Raw genomic sequence first — 18,971 nt, 5'->3', positions numbered from 1 at the left:
TTAACTCATTCACAGTAGCACAGAAGACCACCACCATAGGATGAAGTCAATGAGGACTAGCGAAGATGAAGAACAAGGAGGAGAAGAGAAAAAGTCAACCAAGTTTCTGAAGACCCTTCGAGAACATTCTAGACTTTCGTATCCTTATTGTATTTCCATATTTTCTAATATTTTTGAGATGGACCAATTTTGGTGCATTTCATTAATGTTTTAACCGAGAAGGGCCTAAAATATCTATTAACTATGTGAATTGGTACAAAATTATGCTTCATCTACCTCTCAGGATTACAATGCTCATGACATCAACCTTTTGGCTCTTTTTTACCCTTATTTTTAACAATTTTATATATAATCCTAATTCACAAATTCATTAAATGTTTCACTATCTAATTGGCTACACTAACACGCCTAAAGTAGATGGTCAAGACTTCATGAATGAAGTTGCTGCCATTAGAAGGATTCATCATGTCAATGTGGTTGGACTCGTGGGGTATAATGTTGAGGGAACAAAGCGTGCTCTTATATATGACTTCATTCCCAACGGATCAATCAACAAGTATGTCAGCACATGTCAAGAAGGAAGTCATATGTTAAGTTGGTAGAGGAAGTATGACATTATTCTTGGAGTGGCTTGAGGAATTTCATTCCAAAGATTTCTGAGTTTGGGCTTGCGAATTTATATCCAACAGGTAATAGCATTGTGAATCTTACTGTTGCTCGTGGAACGATTGGATATATTGCTCTAGAGTTGATCAACAGACGCATTGGAGCAATCTCTTACAAAGCTAATGTTTACAGCTTTGGGATGTTGCTAATGGAAATGTTGGACTTAAAGAAAAATGAAGATGAACATGAAGAGGATTCCGCCAATATTTTCCTTATTATATTTATGATAAGTTTAACAAGGGGAAGGATATTGTGGTGGGTAAAGAAGCAAATGATGATGAAAAGAAGATGGCTATAAAATTGAGTTTAGTTGCATTATGGTGCATACAAGCAAATCCGATACGACACCCTTCGATGAGTAGGGTATTATTAGAAATCCTTGAAGGTGAAGTTGAAGTGCTAGAAGTACCTCCTCAACCTATTCAATCTCAACCGATTGTTCATCTGATCATAGGAAGTTGTATGACATTTTTTTCTGATCCAATGGGTATTTTGTGGTCTTTTTAATTAGTTTGATTAATTGTTAGAATAGTGAATAGGATAGTGACACTGAAACAAACTCGATTCCCAACACAAATACTGATATATAATATTTCCTGGATACACATTACAACGTTTAATACACACAACAAAGCAATAACACACTAATTACGAATAGATCAACATAGAAGAAGGTAACTAGAAGGGGATGAGATACTAGAACAGAGAAAGGGGATGAGAGATAACTGAAAGCCAAAGCTTCGACATAATTTGCATAACCGTTCTTTCTAAGACCTAGACCTTTTTAAGAATAGCTAATTGGGCCTGGATCCCATATAAAACTCTCCAGCATATTACTCGGCCCAATAATTCCATATAAATCAGTCTCATTCAAAATTCCTAACACATAGGCCCGTACAAAGTCGACTTGATTCACAACAGACACGCCATTAATTATTTTATTAATTAAGGTTTTATATATAGAAACCATTAAAGATAAGGGTAAAAAAGAACCAAAATATTGATTTTAGAGACATTTTAGGCCCGATAGGTGGATGAAGGACAATTTATACCAATTTGTATAGCTAATGGGTATTTTAGGGCTTTTTTGGATGTTTTAATTGGTCCATTTCTTTTATGTTTAGAGTACTTTCTTTTGTTTCAATCTAAAATGGATCAGTGGATCCGACTTTGAACTAAAAATAAAAGTTTTTTAAAGGAGAAAGAGAAAGAGAAAGAGTTGAAAATTAAGGGGAAGGAATAATAATTTAGATAATGTAGAGGGAGTGAAGAAAAATTAGTTAGTGGGCAGTGTGGATAGGCGAAAGTGCTGAAGCTATAGAGTTGTAGAAAGAAGAAGTCTGGGATCGAGAAAATGATGGTTGACGTGGTGACTAGCAATAGCCAGCAGCAAATTCTGATGGGCGGCGGAGATACGACGAGCAGTGGAGGCGAGGAAAATTGTACAAACCCTTGTTCTGATGTGAAAACCCCTAAGAAACGTGCAGAGACATGGGTACAAGAAGAAACTCGAGTACTTATTGGTCTTCGTAGAGAAATTGACTCTCTTTTCAATACTTCAAAGTCTAATAAGCATTTGTGGGACCAAATTTCTATGAAGATGAGAGAAAAAGGCTTTGATAGGTCACCTACTATGTGTACTGATAAATGGAGAAATTTGTTGAAGGAATTCAAGAAAGCTAAACAAAATCAAGATAGAAATGGCTCTGCTAAGATGTCCTATTATAAGGAAATTGACGAGATTTTAAGAGACAGGACTAATACTGGTTATAAGAGCCCTCCTCCTCCCCCTCCCAAGGTTGATTCTTTTATGCACTTCGCTCAAAAAGAAGGTATCTTCTTCTTTTTAACTAATGCTCCAACCATCTTCTCGTATTTTCCTCTCAATTCAAATCTCTTCCACTTTATCCCACTTTATCCCAGGTCTTGATGATACAAGCATCACATTCGGACCCGTTGAAGGTAACACATCTAAGCTGTAGCATATCTCTTTAGACCATTACATTTTTTTTTACTATCTCTGTGGTTGTTCATTTCTTTACTTCCTACTGTGTTTTTGGATACTCTTCATGTTCAGCTGCTGCTTGCTTCATTATACCTCACTTCTATAAAGTTATCAAAATTAATTATATTTAAGGTGACCAGTTAGGTTGTGTGAAATAGAACCTAGTGGTCTGGCCCTTAACCAGATCCAACAATAGTGGTTGGAGTAATTTGAGATAAGCTCTCTTTGGTTGGATACACTATCCAATACTAGTTCATTTGTGGGGTACCAATATGTGATAATAGGAGGGATTAGTTTTTCAAGGAAAGGGTTAATGTAAATTTTAGAAAAAATGGAGATTGATAAAATATAAATTGTTTTTTTTAGATAATGGTATAAAGTCTGAAAAGGTTACACAAATTGGACTCGTCCAAATTACATGACAAAAGACTCTAGCAAGTCCATAAAATCTTAAAGATCAGTAGCAAAAGACCCACTGCTCCTAAAACAACAGATTCTGAATACATTTGAATTTTACAACAGCTGCAAAATCCTTCTTCCCATCAAAGCATCTTTAGATCTTTCCTAGCCATATAGTCCATGCTTAAGTTGCTCGGACTCGACTGCGGGTGTCCGATACGGGTGCGGATCTAAAGGTCGAATCGTTCATTATCAAATTTTTAAGTTTTGGGGATATGGATTCATGTATGGATACGGGTGCGGGGATTCACCTAAAAATAATTAGAATATCTAAAAATAGAGCTATAAAACCTATATTATGAGATATTCTGTGGAGAACTTGAGGAGAATCCTGGAAGGAGATCAAAGGAAAAGGAGTGACATAGAAATTTCTATATAAAAGGTATTTCATCTCTTCAATTTCACCTAAGCTTTTGTATTGATTACATAAATCATTAAAATTGTCCAGACTTTCCCCATCGATTTCGGTCGAAGTACCCAAAATCGGTTGACCAAATCGGACATGGATCCCACACCCTAAGTTGCTCAGTCTCGGGTGCGAGTGTCCGGTACGGGTGTGGCACCAAAAGTGAAGAGTTTGAGCAACTTAGGTCCATCCTATGCACAAGGTGACTCACTCCAAAGCCTCTTGGTCTCCTGTCAATCTCTTTGTTTGTCAAATATGGAGTAGCTATCAAAAGTTTGATGGCATTACCAAGTGAACTCCAAAAATGCATAAAATTATATATCAAATCTGCCATGAAATTGCTACAGTGAAGTAGCAAGTGATCTACTGATTCCCTAGCATTCTCATATAAAAAGCACTTGCTACAATGAATAAATCGTTTCTCCTGCAGCCGATCCTGCGATAAATACGCTCCGAGAGCAGCCAGCCATCCCAAACAAGCCACTTTCGCTGGTACTTTTGTCTTCCATATCATTTTCCATGGCCAATTTTTTTCATATTCCGCTGGAAGTTCTAAACTTTTAGCATCATGGCATGTCTGAACAGTTAATTCAGAGTGGTAGAACGAAAGCTCTACCATAGCTACCATGAAAATATAGCACAGCAGAAAAAGTTTATGGGAATGCGTGACTTCAATATTTCATGCTTCTATCTATTTATATAGACTTTAGACAGAGGATTTTACACTCAGGTTCTATGAAAGTCTATCTAATATCAAAGGCACCTTTCTCGAAGCATCATCCTGAAGTTCCCTCTGGATTTGGGGAACCCCATTCCGGTGGACTTTCTCCACTGGAAAACTCCATCTTCATCCTTTCTCTTCAAGCTTCTTTTCCTCCAACTGGAAGAGTCAATATAGGAGTGGTAGTAAGCAACTCCTTGAGCTTCCGTAAACTCAACTCACACTCCTTAGACCACTCAAATGGAACTTTTTTTCGCTCTTGATAACTTGATCCTCATGAACAGGATGGACAATAGAATCTATTTCTGGTTAGGGGGAAATTGTATGACATCCTGAGTCGAGATCAAAAGTGGAGACATGCTATGATTGGGTAGGAAGTTGCAGGTACCATATAAGAAGAACAATTTTTAGCAAGAGGGCTCTTATATGGATCTACAGAATAGGCTGATTTTTTTAACATTACCATTTTCAAAAGAAAAAAAAAAGAATAGGTTGATTTGGTTTATTTTATTTTTAGTTGGTGAATTGACTCATATTCTCTTTCCTAGTTCACTTAACCAGCGGTATTCTTGTCTTTTCACCGCGTAGAAACCCATTTCCTCTCCTCACCATCTCAAATGCATCGTCATATGTTTACTTCCTCTGCGATGCAGGTGCCAGAAGATTGATCTCTAGCAACTCACTTGGCTTCGCATGACTCTCAATAGCCCTTTTCCCCTGTCTCCCATCCTTCGCCCTTTCTTCCTCATCTCCTCACTGCCCTACTCCCTTGTGGACAAGCAAGAAATGTCAGACTTCAGGGTACAACTATATCCTAAACCCCAAGGCCCCATCTTCTGTCTTCAAGGAAGCTCAAAATTTCCCCCCTTTTCTCACCACAAGTCTCACCCTGGAGAGGTTGTGTAGACTGTGAACTGATTTTCTAAAAGGTATTTATGTCCAAAATGTTTGGAGATATGCATACAAGGTTTAAACTTCATTCTCGATTCTATGAGAATTTGTTAGCACCCCTTTAGTCTACCAACGGTTTACACATGGGAGATTTAAGGAAATTAGAAAGTAGATTACTTTAGCTTATAAGTTATTTTACTACAACTTTTAAGTATTCATGTTTTTATTTTCTGTGTAGCAGTTATTGCAGTAAGGAGGTTACTCCTCCACTTTCTCATTCAGTTGTAGTAGGCAGTAGGCAGTTACTTTCTTTGTTTCAGTGTTGTATTTAATGTATTTGAATTCAGTGAAAGGTTATGCAGAAAATTACTAAGTCTTTGAGTACTTCAAACTCAAAAGATTGCAGGTTCTCTCTTAACGAACCAGCATCATAGGTCGTAGGAAGAAAACATTCGATTTCACACTACAACGCCCCATAACTAGATCCATATTAGGGGACCATAACAACTTGGTATCAGAGACGAAGGTTATGGGAGATCAAATTCAACATCAACTGGCACAATTGGTGAACTTATTTCAAGAAGAACGTGCAGCCAATATAGCGAGACAGGAAGCAATAAATGCTCGCTTAGATGCACTCACAAAAGATCTAGCGAATTCGAAGGTTGATTCTGAATCAACTGATCATACCAGTCAGAATCGGGGCTGGAAGGGTAAAAGTGGAGTGGCAGAAGGGTCAAAATTAGATGCAGGAGGAAGTTCCTTCATTCCTAGGTATACAAAGTTGGATTTTCCATGGTTTACTGGCCAAGGGGACCCTTTGGGATGGTTGAACAGATGTGATCACTTTTTTCGACACCAACAGACTCCAGATGAAGAAAAAGTTGGTCTTGCTTCTTTTCATTTAGAGGGGAATGCACAACTTTGGTTTCTTCAACTAGAGACAGATCTGCCTGAACCGTCTTGGGATGAGTTTAAACGTTATTGTAACCTTCGTTTTGGGCCACCAATCAGAAGTCAGAAGTTAGGAGAATTGGCTAAGTTGCGCCAGATTGGGTCCGTGGCAGATTACCAAGAAAAGTTTGAGCAGGTAGTTTCCCGGGCTGGTACACTTACACAATCACAAAAGATAGAACTTTATATTAGTGGTCTTGTGGATTGTATAGCAATTGAGGTTGAGTTGCATAATCCTCTAGATTTGGCTACGGCGATGAGTTTATCCCGGCTTTATGAACGCAAGGGACAACCTTTTCGTTCGCAACTGTTAGATGGTCGCAGATCCAAAACATCAGATTTCTCACCTCCACAGCGCACTAGATTTGTAAGGAAATTGACTAGATCTGAGATGGATGAAAGAAGACTTAAGGGTCTCTGCTTCAACTGTGATGAAGTCTTCACTCGGGGCCATCTGTGCAAGAAATTATTCTGGATTGATTCCATAGACGAAGAGGAAGAATCTCTGGAACAGGAGACAAATCCTAATATAGATCAACCTGAAATTTCTTTGCAAGCCATCATTGGTGTCACAGCTCCACAAAATATGCGGTTACAAGGCCAACTGGCAGGGAATCCAGTGGTGTCATTAGTCGATTCTGGAAGTACTCATAGCTTTGTGAACTCTAAAATTGTGTCACAATTCAATCTTCAAGTTGAGAGGCGAGAAGGGCTACGAGTAGTGGTGGTAAATGGAGAACGGGTCAGAAGTCCGGGACAATGCGAAGGAGTTTCAATATGGTTTGGTAATCATGCTTTCCATATTGATTTATATGTCCTCAATCTAAGTGGATTTGATGTGGTTCTAGGTGTGAATTGGCTTAAAACTTTAGGACCCATACTGTGGGACTTTACAGATATGTGGATGTCATTCTTCAAAAATGGAAAACAAGTGGAGTTACAAGGTGTTAAGTCTCCTGATCCAACTCAAGGAGCAACAACTCATGTTATGCTGGCTGACAAAGATAATCAGGAAGAATTGCAAATCATTTTGAAAGATTTTGCTTGCCTCTTTAATGAACCAGTAGGGCTCCCTGCTAAACGTGATTGTGACCACAAAATTGTTCTGGAACCAGGAACAAAACCTGTTGTAGTTCGACCATATAGATATCCACATAATCAAAAGGATGAAATTGAAAGACAATGTTCAGAGATGTTGAAGCAGGGAATAATTCGGCCAAGTCAGTCTCCATTCTCTTCCCCGGTGCTTCTTGTTCCTAAATCTGATGGTTCTTGGCGTATGTGCATTGATTATCGTGAGTTGAATGCAAAAACAATCAAAGATAAATTTCCTATTCCAATAATTGAAGAATTGTTGGAGGAATTGTTTGGGGCTAAATATTTCTCTAAATTAGACTTACGCCAAGGTTATTATCAAGTTCGGATGAAAGAGGATGATGTGGAGAAAACTGGTTTTCGTACTCACCATGGGCATTTTGAGTTTTTGGTTATGCCCTTTGGTTTAACCAACGCTCCATCTACCTTTCAATCATTAGTGAAAGAGGTATTTCAGCTTCACTTGAGAAAATTTATTTTGGTGTTTTTTGATGATATTCTTGTGTATAGTCGCACTTGGGTCGAACATATGTATCATCTGCGACTTGTTTTCAAGTTACTCTCCGATCATCATCTTTTTCTGAAGCAATCAAAGTGTTCATTTGCCCAAACTGAAATTGCTTATTTGGGCCACCTCATCACTGCTGATGGAGTTTCTGCAGATTCCAGCAAAATTTCAGCCATGACTGAATGGTCCAAACCTACAACTCTTAAGGGGTTGCGAGGTTTCCTAGGCCTCACAGGATATTATCGCAAGTTTGTGGAAAATTATGGATCCATAGCTGAACCATTAACAGCCATGCTCCGCAAGAATTCATTTATATGGACAGATCAATCAACACAAGCTTTCAAAAAACTCAAGGTTGCTATGACAACTACACCTGTATTGGCACTTCCAGATTTTTCTCAACCTTTTGTTATTGAATGTGATGCTTCAGATCTGGGTATTGGGGCTGTTTTATTGCAGAATAAACAACCCATTGCTTTTTTTAGCAGAGTATTGGCAAGGAGACACCAGCCACTGCCCGCTTATGAAAAAGAATTGATAGGTCTAGTGAAAGCTATTCGGCAATGGCGTTCTTATTTATGGGGGCAACACTTCATAGTTCGTACTGATCACTACAGTTTGAAGTTTTTATTAGAACAAAAGGCACTAACTCCTCCGCAACAACATTGGTTGGCCAAGATTCTGGGTTACTCATTTTCGGTTGAATACAAGGCTGGTCGTTTAAACACTGTCGCTGATGCCTTATCTCGTCGAGATAATGATGAAGCTATGCTTCTTGCCATTTCCATGCCTCAATTAAGCCTTTTTGATGACATTAGAAATGAACAACAAAACTCTCCTGATGTCCAGCAGTTAATATCTGATGTCCATGATGGTACTGCATCAGATCAGTGGAGCGTCAAGAATGGGTTGCTTCTGTATAAACACCGAACATTCTTGGCATCAAACTCTCCTTCCATTCAGACAGTCATGACTGCCTTGCATAACCAGGGACATGAGGGGTACCAAAAATCACTTTTTCAGATTACAAGGGATTTCCAGCCTCAAATGCTTTCTCCCGTCCACCTTCTTCCTCTTTTAAGGATGTGTGCCACTTGTTCTTCACTCACGAACTGTAACAAGAACTGAATTTCACCCAACTTCGAGATCTTCAGGTCATCGATACCACTCCTAATATATGTGCCAAGTTGGAATTTGAATTGGGTTATGTATCACTAGTAGGAGATGTGGGCTTGGAAGGAACCACAATCTGACTGAGACTGTGCAGAGTGATAAGGCACAAGTTTAGATGAGTTTGGGGAGAGAAATGTGGACTCTTATTACCAAAATAAGAGAGGATAATTAAGGAGTAGAGTACTGCTTGATATATGGGAATGTGGTTGACAAAGAATGAAGTCTTTTGAGAATTACGTGACCTGTAGTTTGAAGAAGCAGGTGTTAGAGACAACATGGGTATGGAGGAGGAAGGGATGCGGATGAAGAGGTTTTCATTGGGCTCTGATACCATATAAAACTAGATCACAAGTGAAAGATAAGGTGGAAGCTCTGTAGTAGATCACAAACAAAAGATAAGATGAAAGCTCTTGTTTAATTGATTAAATTTGTGGTTAAAACAATTCTTTATAATACAAAAAATTGCAGGATACAAAATATACATCTGTGATGTCCTTCATGATAACCCGTTGGTTAGAGAGGAGCATGTTTTTCCATGTAATATAATATGGATACCAAAGGTGCCGAGGAAGGTGTGTTCTTTTTCTGGGCTAGCTGCTAGAGGGTTGATTTTGACAGTGGAAAATCTTAGAAAACGGAAGGTTGCTTGCGTTGGTTGGCATGTGTAAGAAGACGGGTGAGGACGTGGATCATCTTCTTCTCCATTGTGGGTTAACCATGAGGTTATGGTGTGATATGTTTAGGTGGTTTGACACTCCATAGGCAATGCCAAAATTGTGAAAGAGTGGAAGGAGGAGAAGACGAAGGACTTGGAATGTGGTACCACTTGTGTTAATGTGGGTTGTTTGGAGAGAGGAATAGGAAAGCTTTTGAAGGAGTTGAGTCGAGTTTCTCCCAATTGATGAGTAGTCTCCGTTCCCTTATTTCCTTTTGGTGTTCACATAAAGTTCCTTGTTGTATAGATAATTGGGTGGAGTTTGAAGAGAATCATATCATGCAGATTCTTTACATTTTGGTTTACCCCTTGTATACAACATTTAGTCCATGTTTCACAATGAAAATATATTTACCTGATAAAAAGAAAGAACAAAAAAGGATACAAAATATACATGGAATCTAAAGGATACTTATTTACGCATCCTTTTGAGTTGTAGGTGGACAGTGTTTCATTTTTGTATAACTTGACGATACCTTAGGTCCAAAACCTTAAGCTAATTTGTAATCCATGAATTTGGAAGTGGATCACCAGGTGATCTGTCAATCTTTTGCATATGTGCATCACTTGTTCGCCCTTTTAAAATGCATGATATCTTAGGTGCAACACGTTACCGTGGCGTTGTTCCTAATGCTTCAAAAACCGAATCATACTTCACCTTGAATAATCCTTTGTTTCTGTTAAAGACGTATCATATGGAATCGTGGAAGCAGCCATATCTTGAAGTCAGCAACACCTTGTCATCTTCTATTATTGAATTTATTTTGAGATAAGGGTAATTTCTATTATTGAATTTCTTTTCTTCCATTATGCTCTAATGTATATCCTCCATTACTTTCCCTCACAAAAGTTGCTTATGTCAGGTCAATCTGTTTGTCCATGGATTTAGATGTAAGTTAGACCAAAGTAAGTAATCAAAGAAGACTGCCTTCGGATTCTTAGCCATCTGCAAAAATGCCTAATTAAACCTATCAATGCCGATTAGAATGTAATCTAATTAAAAGAAAACCACTTCAACCTAAAAACGAGTCTCCCATCTGATTCAAGGAGGGTAAAACAATGATATTTTCCAACTTAATCATGAGCTCAGAATCCTTCACTGCAAGTTTCTAGTTTGGTTTCTAAAGAAATGCAAACTAAATTAAGCTTAAGATGATTGCCGCTTTGTTTTTCCTGAATATATGTCCTGTATTTCTGGTATTTATTGCACTTACTTTTTCATGCTATTTTTTTTTTTGTTGAATTGCAACTTACAATATGCAGTGGAATATACTTTTAAAATTTTTGATGTACAGAGAATGGGAGACCAACACTTAATTTAGAACGACGTCTGGATCATGATGGCCATCCTCTTGCCATAACAGCGGCAGATGCAGTCACCGCTAGTGGAGTTTCCCCTTGGAATTGGAGAGAGCCACCTGGAACCGGTTAGTCTGTGTTACAAATTAGTGTGGAAACATCCCCATGGTTTTGCTTTAGAGAAAAAAATCTCAAGAAGGAAAACAAAAGGAGTTTGAAGAATCTTCTCAAAAAAGATTAGAGCTGAAATAAACTATTTTGGCATATTTTTCTTGGTCGGGTCATTCAGACTAGTTCTTCCTACCTTGACTCTTCAATTTAAGAAGTGTAGAGCACACTGAGGGAACTATTCTAAGAACATCCCTCCTAAAACTCTTTTAGAAACCCAGTAACCAATACTTTTATGCTGTCTATATTCTATCATTCTCTGGATTTCGTTCAGATGGCAGCCTCTGGGTTTTGTTTAGATGCATTGCGGCTTTGTCAATTAATTTTAATTGGTACAAAGATTACCCTTTTGAGGCTTCTGACAAAAATTGCTTCTAGGGTTACAGTGTCAACTTGCGTAGATTTTTATTTTATTCTAATAACTATTCTACGTGTTTGCAGGTGAGCCGAGTCAGTCATATGAGGGACGAGTTATCTCAGTCAAGTGGGGAGATTACATCAAAAAAATTGGTATTGACGGCACTGCAGATGCGATCAAGGAAGCTATTAAATCTGCTTTTCGGTTAAGGACTAAGCGTGCATTTTGGTTGGAGGATGAAGATAATATTGTCAGAACACTTGACAGGGATATGCCACTGGGAAACTACACCTTGCATGTCGATGAAGGTAATGTCATGCAACAGTAAAATTATAACTAGCATTGTGATGAGGTTTTGGTAGTTGTGTTGATATCCATAACAAACTACAAAGTACTCGGGGCTGGTAAAGGGGCAAGGAACCTTTCCCTGAGCCTGCCCTGTCCCATCTCTACTGCCACCAGTTGGTTCATCAATTTAACAGTATCAGATTCTTCTATCTATCCACTATTTCTAACATCCCTTTGTCGTGCCTCGAAAAACTCCTGTTTTAAGACAATCCCATCTGCAATCAGCTAATTGAATGATCACAATCATATACATGGAAGTAAGAAATTTTATCAAGAAATTAAGAACAAGATAGGAGAAAGAGATAACACGAAATTAAGAACAACATAGGGAGAGAGAGAGAACAAGAAATTAGGAGGAAATGGATGATTTTAACAATTTCAGTTTGAAAATAAAACAAAACAATTCTAACAATAAAAATAGCTTTTAATCACATAAATGATTTCAAGGAAGATTTATAGGAAAATTCTTAAACACCCATCAAAAGGAGTAAAACTCTGAATCAGTATTTGTGGGATCTCTTGAATCATGCCTCAGCGTGTAAAGGAATTATTGGAGAGTTGGCAGCACCAGAGAACACACAAAGCTTTGAAGCAAATTTGGAGAACTATACCTTTGTACATATTCTGGACTATCTGGCTAGAAAGAAATAAAGCTTGTTTTGATGGGCCAAAAGACCATATTTCTTGAGTTAAAAACAAGTGTTTACATAATTAGTTTTGTTGGTGTAAAAATAGTTTCCTTGATAATATAGATCAATATATGGAGTTTTTGGAGCTGCTAGGGAGATGTCTTAATTGACTGTATGGATATTCCCATCAGTCTTTTGTAACTTTTTGTTTTGGTACCTTCTTGGTACTTAGTCAATTAACCTTTACCTTATCAAAAAACAAAAAACAAAAAACAAAAAACTCTGAATCATCCGAAAGCAAATATATCTCGTGTCTTACTATTTATAGTAACGCTAAACTAATTACATAAATGGCCATGGGTATGAATTGCAAATCTGGTGTTCTAGGCGCCTTCTTTGCAATCACGGCTAGGGGCTTGTGATCGCGCTTCTGAGCTCAATATCCCTCTCTGCAAAGGTGCTCCATGTTCCACATCATGGTCTTTGGCTAGATGAGAATATTTTTTCTCTATATATCTATCTATCTATCTATCTATCCATCCATATAAACCAAAATACTCAAAAAGGGGCTCTTCATGACCTTTCTGTGGTTCATCTACTTTGTCGCCAGCTGTCTGCCCACAACTCCGAAATGAAGCTAAAATGTAGCAAAAGGTGGTCAGTGTCCACTCCATGTTTTCTGCAAATAACTGCTTACAATACTTCATCTTTCTCCTTAAATTGTCTGATGTCAAAATGCATCCCACAATACGCACCATGTCAAAAACATCACCTATGTTAGATCTTTGTAACTCCATATTTATTTCCAGGACCGGTCTCACATCACCCTTGTGAATATAAAATTAAGGTGACAAAGTTATAAAGCATTGGACATATATAATATGGGCATTATTGACAGCGGTATGTCACTAAAGTAAATCTTTTGCATAGTAAACATTTGCCTATCTTGCTATTATGTATTCAGTTCTGTTATTCTTTTGTCCCCCCCTAACCCATTCTCATTCCCTTCATAAGAAGAAATAGAGAAACTAACCTGATTCCTGCTCGCAGGCCTGACGATAAAGATCTGCATGTATGATGAGGCAGATCACTTGCCTGTTCATACAGAGGATAAAACCTTTTACTCTGAGGATGATTTCCGTAACTTCTTATCACGCAGAGGTTGGTCATGTTTAAGAGAGTATAATGGGTATCGAAATGTTGATAGTATGGATGAGCTTTGCCCTGGTGCCGTCTATCGTGGTGTCAACTAAGGAGGATCAGTATGGCCTTGTCCATCATTGTGATATTTTGCTCAAAGCTCATTTAGATAGTCTAAGTTGTATAGATGGTTCCAGCTATACCTAATAGTAGCAAATGGGAGCTAGATGAAGTAGGGAAGGACATCGATGTACAGATTAGTTGCATCTTAGCTTTTGATTGCATGTAAATCTTTTCATATTTGATGTACTTCCAAATCCTGAAACCATTTCTCTGCTGTGGTTATGTAGTTAAAGATTTTCTAGTAATATGTGAACAGATTAGACAGAAATAGAGTGATTTTCAGTTTTAAGAAATTGAAAGCATTCGATTTAATTCAGATCCTTCAATCAGTACATACTTTCTACTTCTATTTCTCTACGCGTTATGCCTTGTTACCTTTTGCTTTACTTTACTAATACACATTTTTGGTTCTCAGAAACATATATTTGGTATTTCATATTTCTCTAGTTTAGGGTTTTCTTTTCTCCTTTTTTTTTTTTTTTGTCTTATTTGATGTTGAGATAAATAATTTTTCTCGAGTTGGACAAAAAAGAGCAAGAGCCATTCATTGAATACTAATGGAAATATGTTTCAAACTTCCCCAAAAATGTTATAGTGGATTTTAGCAAAATCTTACTTTATATTAATAAGAGAAATTCACATTTGTATGAGAAGAATTGTAATTTCTACTATTTTTCGTATAATATTTAATTTTATTATATTCATCTAGTCTAATTCAATTTAGCTTTAAAGATTAATTAAGTTGACTTTTGGAAAGTAAAACGTGACAAGTATTTGAAACTGAGGGAGTACAATTAGATTCTTTAATCTATTAATTATAATTGTACTATCATACTTTAAGAACCGACTGAATTTGTTAATAATGTCACAATGGGCATATGCAGATACATCTATCTATATCTATAGCTATATTACTTTGAAAGCATGAACTCCTAACTTGAATGTTAAATTATTATAATATTCCTATCTTAGGTTGTGACTTTTTTCGATGAGTTGTGACTTTTTCCGATAAGTTGTGATTTTTTTCAAAGGGTTGTGATTTTTCGATGAGTTGTGACTTTTTCAAAGAGTTGACTTTTTCAATAAGTTGTGACTTTTCCAAAGGATTGTGACTTTTCCAAAAGTTGTGACTTTTCAGATAAGACACAAAAAACACTTGTTCATACTACCTTTTGTTGACTATAAATAGAGGGGTTTCCTCTCATTTTTCAACAACAATTTTTTTTAATCATCTACTCTTCTTCTTCTTGCATTTTATAAATTTTGTGTGATTTATTATGGTTGAGTGAGTTCGAACTTTAGCAGAATATGAGGTACCACTATTCTGATGAAGTAAACCGTTCTATCCTAAGAGGGTATATTCCATAACCTCGAATACTTGGGGAAAATAATTTTGATGATATAATAAATATATTTTTGCTTAATATATAAATTAATATGTAATGCTCCAATATATGAAGTTAACATGATGTAGTCTAAATTCATTTATTTTTGTTAACAATTTCTCTTGTGATGTAGATATATGCTTTTGAATATCTTTTTCCAAAATTTAGAGATTGTCATGATTTGTTTTTTTGATGCTCAAGATAAAAAAAAAAGACTTTATATATCAATGATACTTATGTGATTTAGATTGTCAGGAAGTTTTGCTTTCAAAAATAGTTATTACTATATGAACATTTGTCCTTTTTGTTTTACTTATTTACTATTTCTTAATATTTCAGTATTTTAGACGAAGAAACGTTCATATGACTTGTAATAACGCAAGTTGAAGTTTGTATCAGTTTAATTTTTATTATTTATTTAATAGATAATTTTTATGAGATAAATATTTTCATTAATGCAAATAAAAAATATATTAAGGTAGGTATTTGTATTTAAATTGAAGTATTATATATGTCACTAATGTATTATCAAGTTAACAAGATCTTCAAACTTCAAAATATATTATTTTAAAATGTTCCGAGTTTTAAAAAAACGTAAAAAATGTGAAAATATGTGATTATATGAATCATTTAAAATTTATCGTTTATAAAATAAAATATTTAGTAATATGAAATAAACATTTACATTTTGTCCCTACACCAAATTAAAATCTAATAACTATAAAAAATAGTAAGATTAATTAAAAGTCCTATTTATTTATGTAAGTATAAAATTTGTTAGAAATTCAGCTATTGCACATTAATTCTTTAGTTATAACATTATAAATTCTCTTAGTTATTACTAATTATTGCAAACGTTATTCACACTCATTTACATTCTTAGTTATAATATTATGAATTCCATAGTTATTACATTAATTATTTCTATCTTTCATCTTTCTTTATATTAACTTTTGACCAATAATTTTTCATATTATTACTTTAGCCCCTATATACGTGATAACATAATGTTGTTACTTTTCCTTTGACGAATTATGCTTGGTTGAATAAATTGAAATTCATTTACAAGTTTATAAACTATATCTTTGTTGGGTGTAAGATGAACTGTGATTATATATATGATTTCACAAATTCAATATATTCTTTAATTTTAATTTTAAATTTTTTTGGGTAAAAGAAAAGGAAACTTTTCTCAATTAACGTAGTCGTTCTCTTCACATGTTCATATGACATCTAAACAGTTTAATGTGAAATACAGGTGCAAAGCATATCTGGTTATATGACAAGAAAAATACACAACAAATATCGTCTATAAGGTAATATTAGTGAGATACGATAAATTGCATGATTGAACCTCATCAAATTAAAATAAATGTATACATTATTGCATTTAACTAATAAAATTTTTCATTGACCATCTTCATCGATTCGAGTGAATAAGAGATATATATAACAATCCACATTGAACATTCACAAAAGAATCTGCAATATTATTTTGTGTTAAGCTTATTATTCCAACTTTGGCTTAAACAAGCAATATTTTTTACTATAACATGTATTTTCTGAATTTGTAATCACGTGCAACACACCTGTCAATACTCTATGCATATGTTCCAGCATAATAGCAGGGAGGTTGATTTCCTCAAGCTCATCAAGCTTTTCCATGAGAAAAAGATCGGCAGCAACTGTTCTCTTCTCAGTCCTGGGCACCATTACTTTGTTAATGAACTGACACATCAGCTGATACTCCCCTTTAAGAAACTTCTTAGGTAGCCCTGCACTTTTGGCATCCCCTCGTTTGGTAGCAAGCATCGAGAAATCACCAGTTGGTTTACAACCCTCAATAGTTCGAATTCTTACCACAGGCACTCTAAGAATGATTCCTAGAGTTTCTTCATCAAGATGAATCTCCACATTCTTGACAATGGTTTTGATTCCACCCCCTTCCAGTAATTCCATCTTGTAGAAGAATTAACGCACTTCAGGTTCGTGTAAGTATGGAACTGGTGATTCAAAAAGGTGATTCCATCCTTGAATGGTGACAACGTCAACCAGATTGGCCATCTCAAATTTTGTTAGAATGTCAAGATCGAAGACTCTACCATTCAATGCTCTTTGTTGCTCCATTTTCTCTATCCGCTCCTCTCTAGTCAATTTATTTTCTTCGATTGAATCTCTAACCCTGGGACCAAGTCCCTTTACGGGTTGTTCCTTCAACTGCCTTTTCCCTTTTTCAAGAGGTGTCTGCTTTGTAACCTTCACCATCTTTGCAGGTGATTTCTTTCCCCCTTTTTTATTTCCTTTGGATTTAACACTTTCTTCCTCAGCTTCTCTTCTCCTTTTTTCCACATACGTGGCAACATCCTCAGATTCAGTTTCACTGTTCTCAATAGACAGGGGAGCAGGGGAAAGTTGTTCAGGTTCAACCCCTTCTCTCCTCCTCTTCCTATTTCTCTTAGTTTGGGCCTTGCTTGCTGCATTCGCACTCTCCATAACCTTTTGTGTTTAACTTCTTGTAACATACTTTCTTTTGTCTTCTTTAGGATGAGTCCGTACCAACTTTCCCTTCCCTTTTTTCTATCACTCATTTTCTTGTTTAGCAGATTCCTCAATAATGGCAATACTAGGTGTGACTTTAACTGTCTCCAACACAAGGACATTTTCTTGAGATTTGTTTCCTACTTGCATTCCCCTTAAGTTCCATTTTAATTGAATCTCTTCTTCTTTTTCCTTATCGCTCCCAATATCTAAGGATTTTGGTGTTTGGTCGAAGATAGGTTCACTTCTGTGAGGGACCTGATCCGGTGACCTCAGTTTTTGGTCCAACAATGTGGGTTAAGTATCTCCTCTTAGTGAGGCTAAACTTTGAACAATCACTAGTTCTGCCCTTGCTGTTAGTATACAAGAGTCCGGACCCTTTCCCTCTGGCAGATCTCCTTCAAACAACTTTTTAGATATGGTAGACAACACAACCATTGACCCAACTTCTATTTCTTCAGAGAAAAGTTCAGCACCAGGTTTAGTCACAGATTGAGCCTCTGATTTCTGAGATTTGTCACCAGACAACACTAGGGTGGGGGTACAGACCAAGACTTTGTCAGAAGGGGAAATATGGGAGGATACGACTTTCGCCTGAGGAGTGACAGACTCAGTCATTTCACTAGCCCCACAGACTGGAGTTGAGGGAGATTCCTCAGGAGTAGGAATGGAGAAGTCGAATGAACTAGGGTTTCAACTTCTTGGGAGAGTGGAGTCTTTGAAGAGGGATCAGGGCTAGACATTGTTGGAAGGAAAAAAGACAATTAAGAGACAAATTTTTCAGTGAGGGCAAGTGAATCTTCAAGGGAATATGTTGAAGAACGATGAATTTGATTCACTCAGGTAGGGATTTTATAACGAAAAGTTAAAAGGGTATCGGGTCCCCAACAGTGGTGACGGTTGGATTTAAAACGAAAAGACATCTGAAACTGATGCGATGAATGGGCGAGTGACACGTGGCTAAGATGTTGACATTTAGACAGTGGAGAATAAGTGATACTAACCTCGTGAGGACCAGGTCCTTCTTTCAGTTTGTAACCCTGCCTGTGTGATTAAATCATCCCTTCAGCTATACATACCATGAGTGTATACCTGCATTGAGGTACCTAAGATGAATCCTTTTATGACAAACATTAAAACAAGTACAGATACCTGCCCTCCTTCGTATAGTCAGCAAGAACAAAATTTGTACAATATTGTTAAGGAATCATGTGATTTTGTGCATCCCCAGCCTCATCCTGTTTTTGATGAAGGATTCTTTACTTAAAGCCTTTGTAAAGATGTCCGCCAGCTGATCTTCAGTCTTGCAGAACTTCATCACCACATTGTGCTTTTCAACATTGTCCCTCAGAAAATGATGCCTCACATCTATATGCTTGGTCCTCTTATG

General features: G+C 36.6%; 2 protein-coding genes across 3 annotated transcripts; both read left to right on the top strand.

Moving 5' to 3' along the window:
• Window positions 1-1,821: 1,821 nt before the first annotated feature.
• Window positions 1,822-13,974, top strand: LOC102602413 (trihelix transcription factor GT-1). 2 transcript variants are annotated; one of them, XM_006356683.2, is made up of 5 exons: window positions 1,822-2,495; window positions 2,590-2,628; window positions 10,889-11,020; window positions 11,502-11,726; window positions 13,446-13,974. In XM_006356683.2, exons 1-5 carry the CDS (start codon window positions 2,021-2,023, stop codon window positions 13,646-13,648), a joined length of 1,074 nt encoding a protein of 357 aa, XP_006356745.1. In that variant the 5' UTR covers window positions 1,822-2,020; the 3' UTR covers window positions 13,649-13,974. The 2 variants fall into 2 exon arrangements, with proteins under 2 accessions (XP_006356745.1, XP_006356744.1); XM_006356682.2 differs by having other exon boundaries at window positions 1,823-2,498.
• On the top strand, window positions 2,641-10,881 carry LOC102604101 (uncharacterized). The gene has a single exon (XM_015313076.1). It carries the CDS (start codon window positions 5,678-5,680, stop codon window positions 8,831-8,833), a length of 3,156 nt encoding a protein of 1,051 aa, XP_015168562.1. The 5' UTR covers window positions 2,641-5,677; the 3' UTR covers window positions 8,834-10,881.
• Window positions 13,975-18,971: the final 4,997 nt, after the last annotated feature.

Source organism: Solanum tuberosum, unplaced genomic scaffold (genome assembly GCF_000226075.1).
Source record: "Solanum tuberosum cultivar DM 1-3 516 R44 unplaced genomic scaffold, SolTub_3.0 scf00228, whole genome shotgun sequence".
Lineage (NCBI taxonomy): Eukaryota > Viridiplantae > Streptophyta > Magnoliopsida > Solanales > Solanaceae > Solanum > Solanum tuberosum.
Note: the sequence above shows the minus strand (reverse complement) of the source record. Positions and strands in the feature narration are given on the sequence as shown.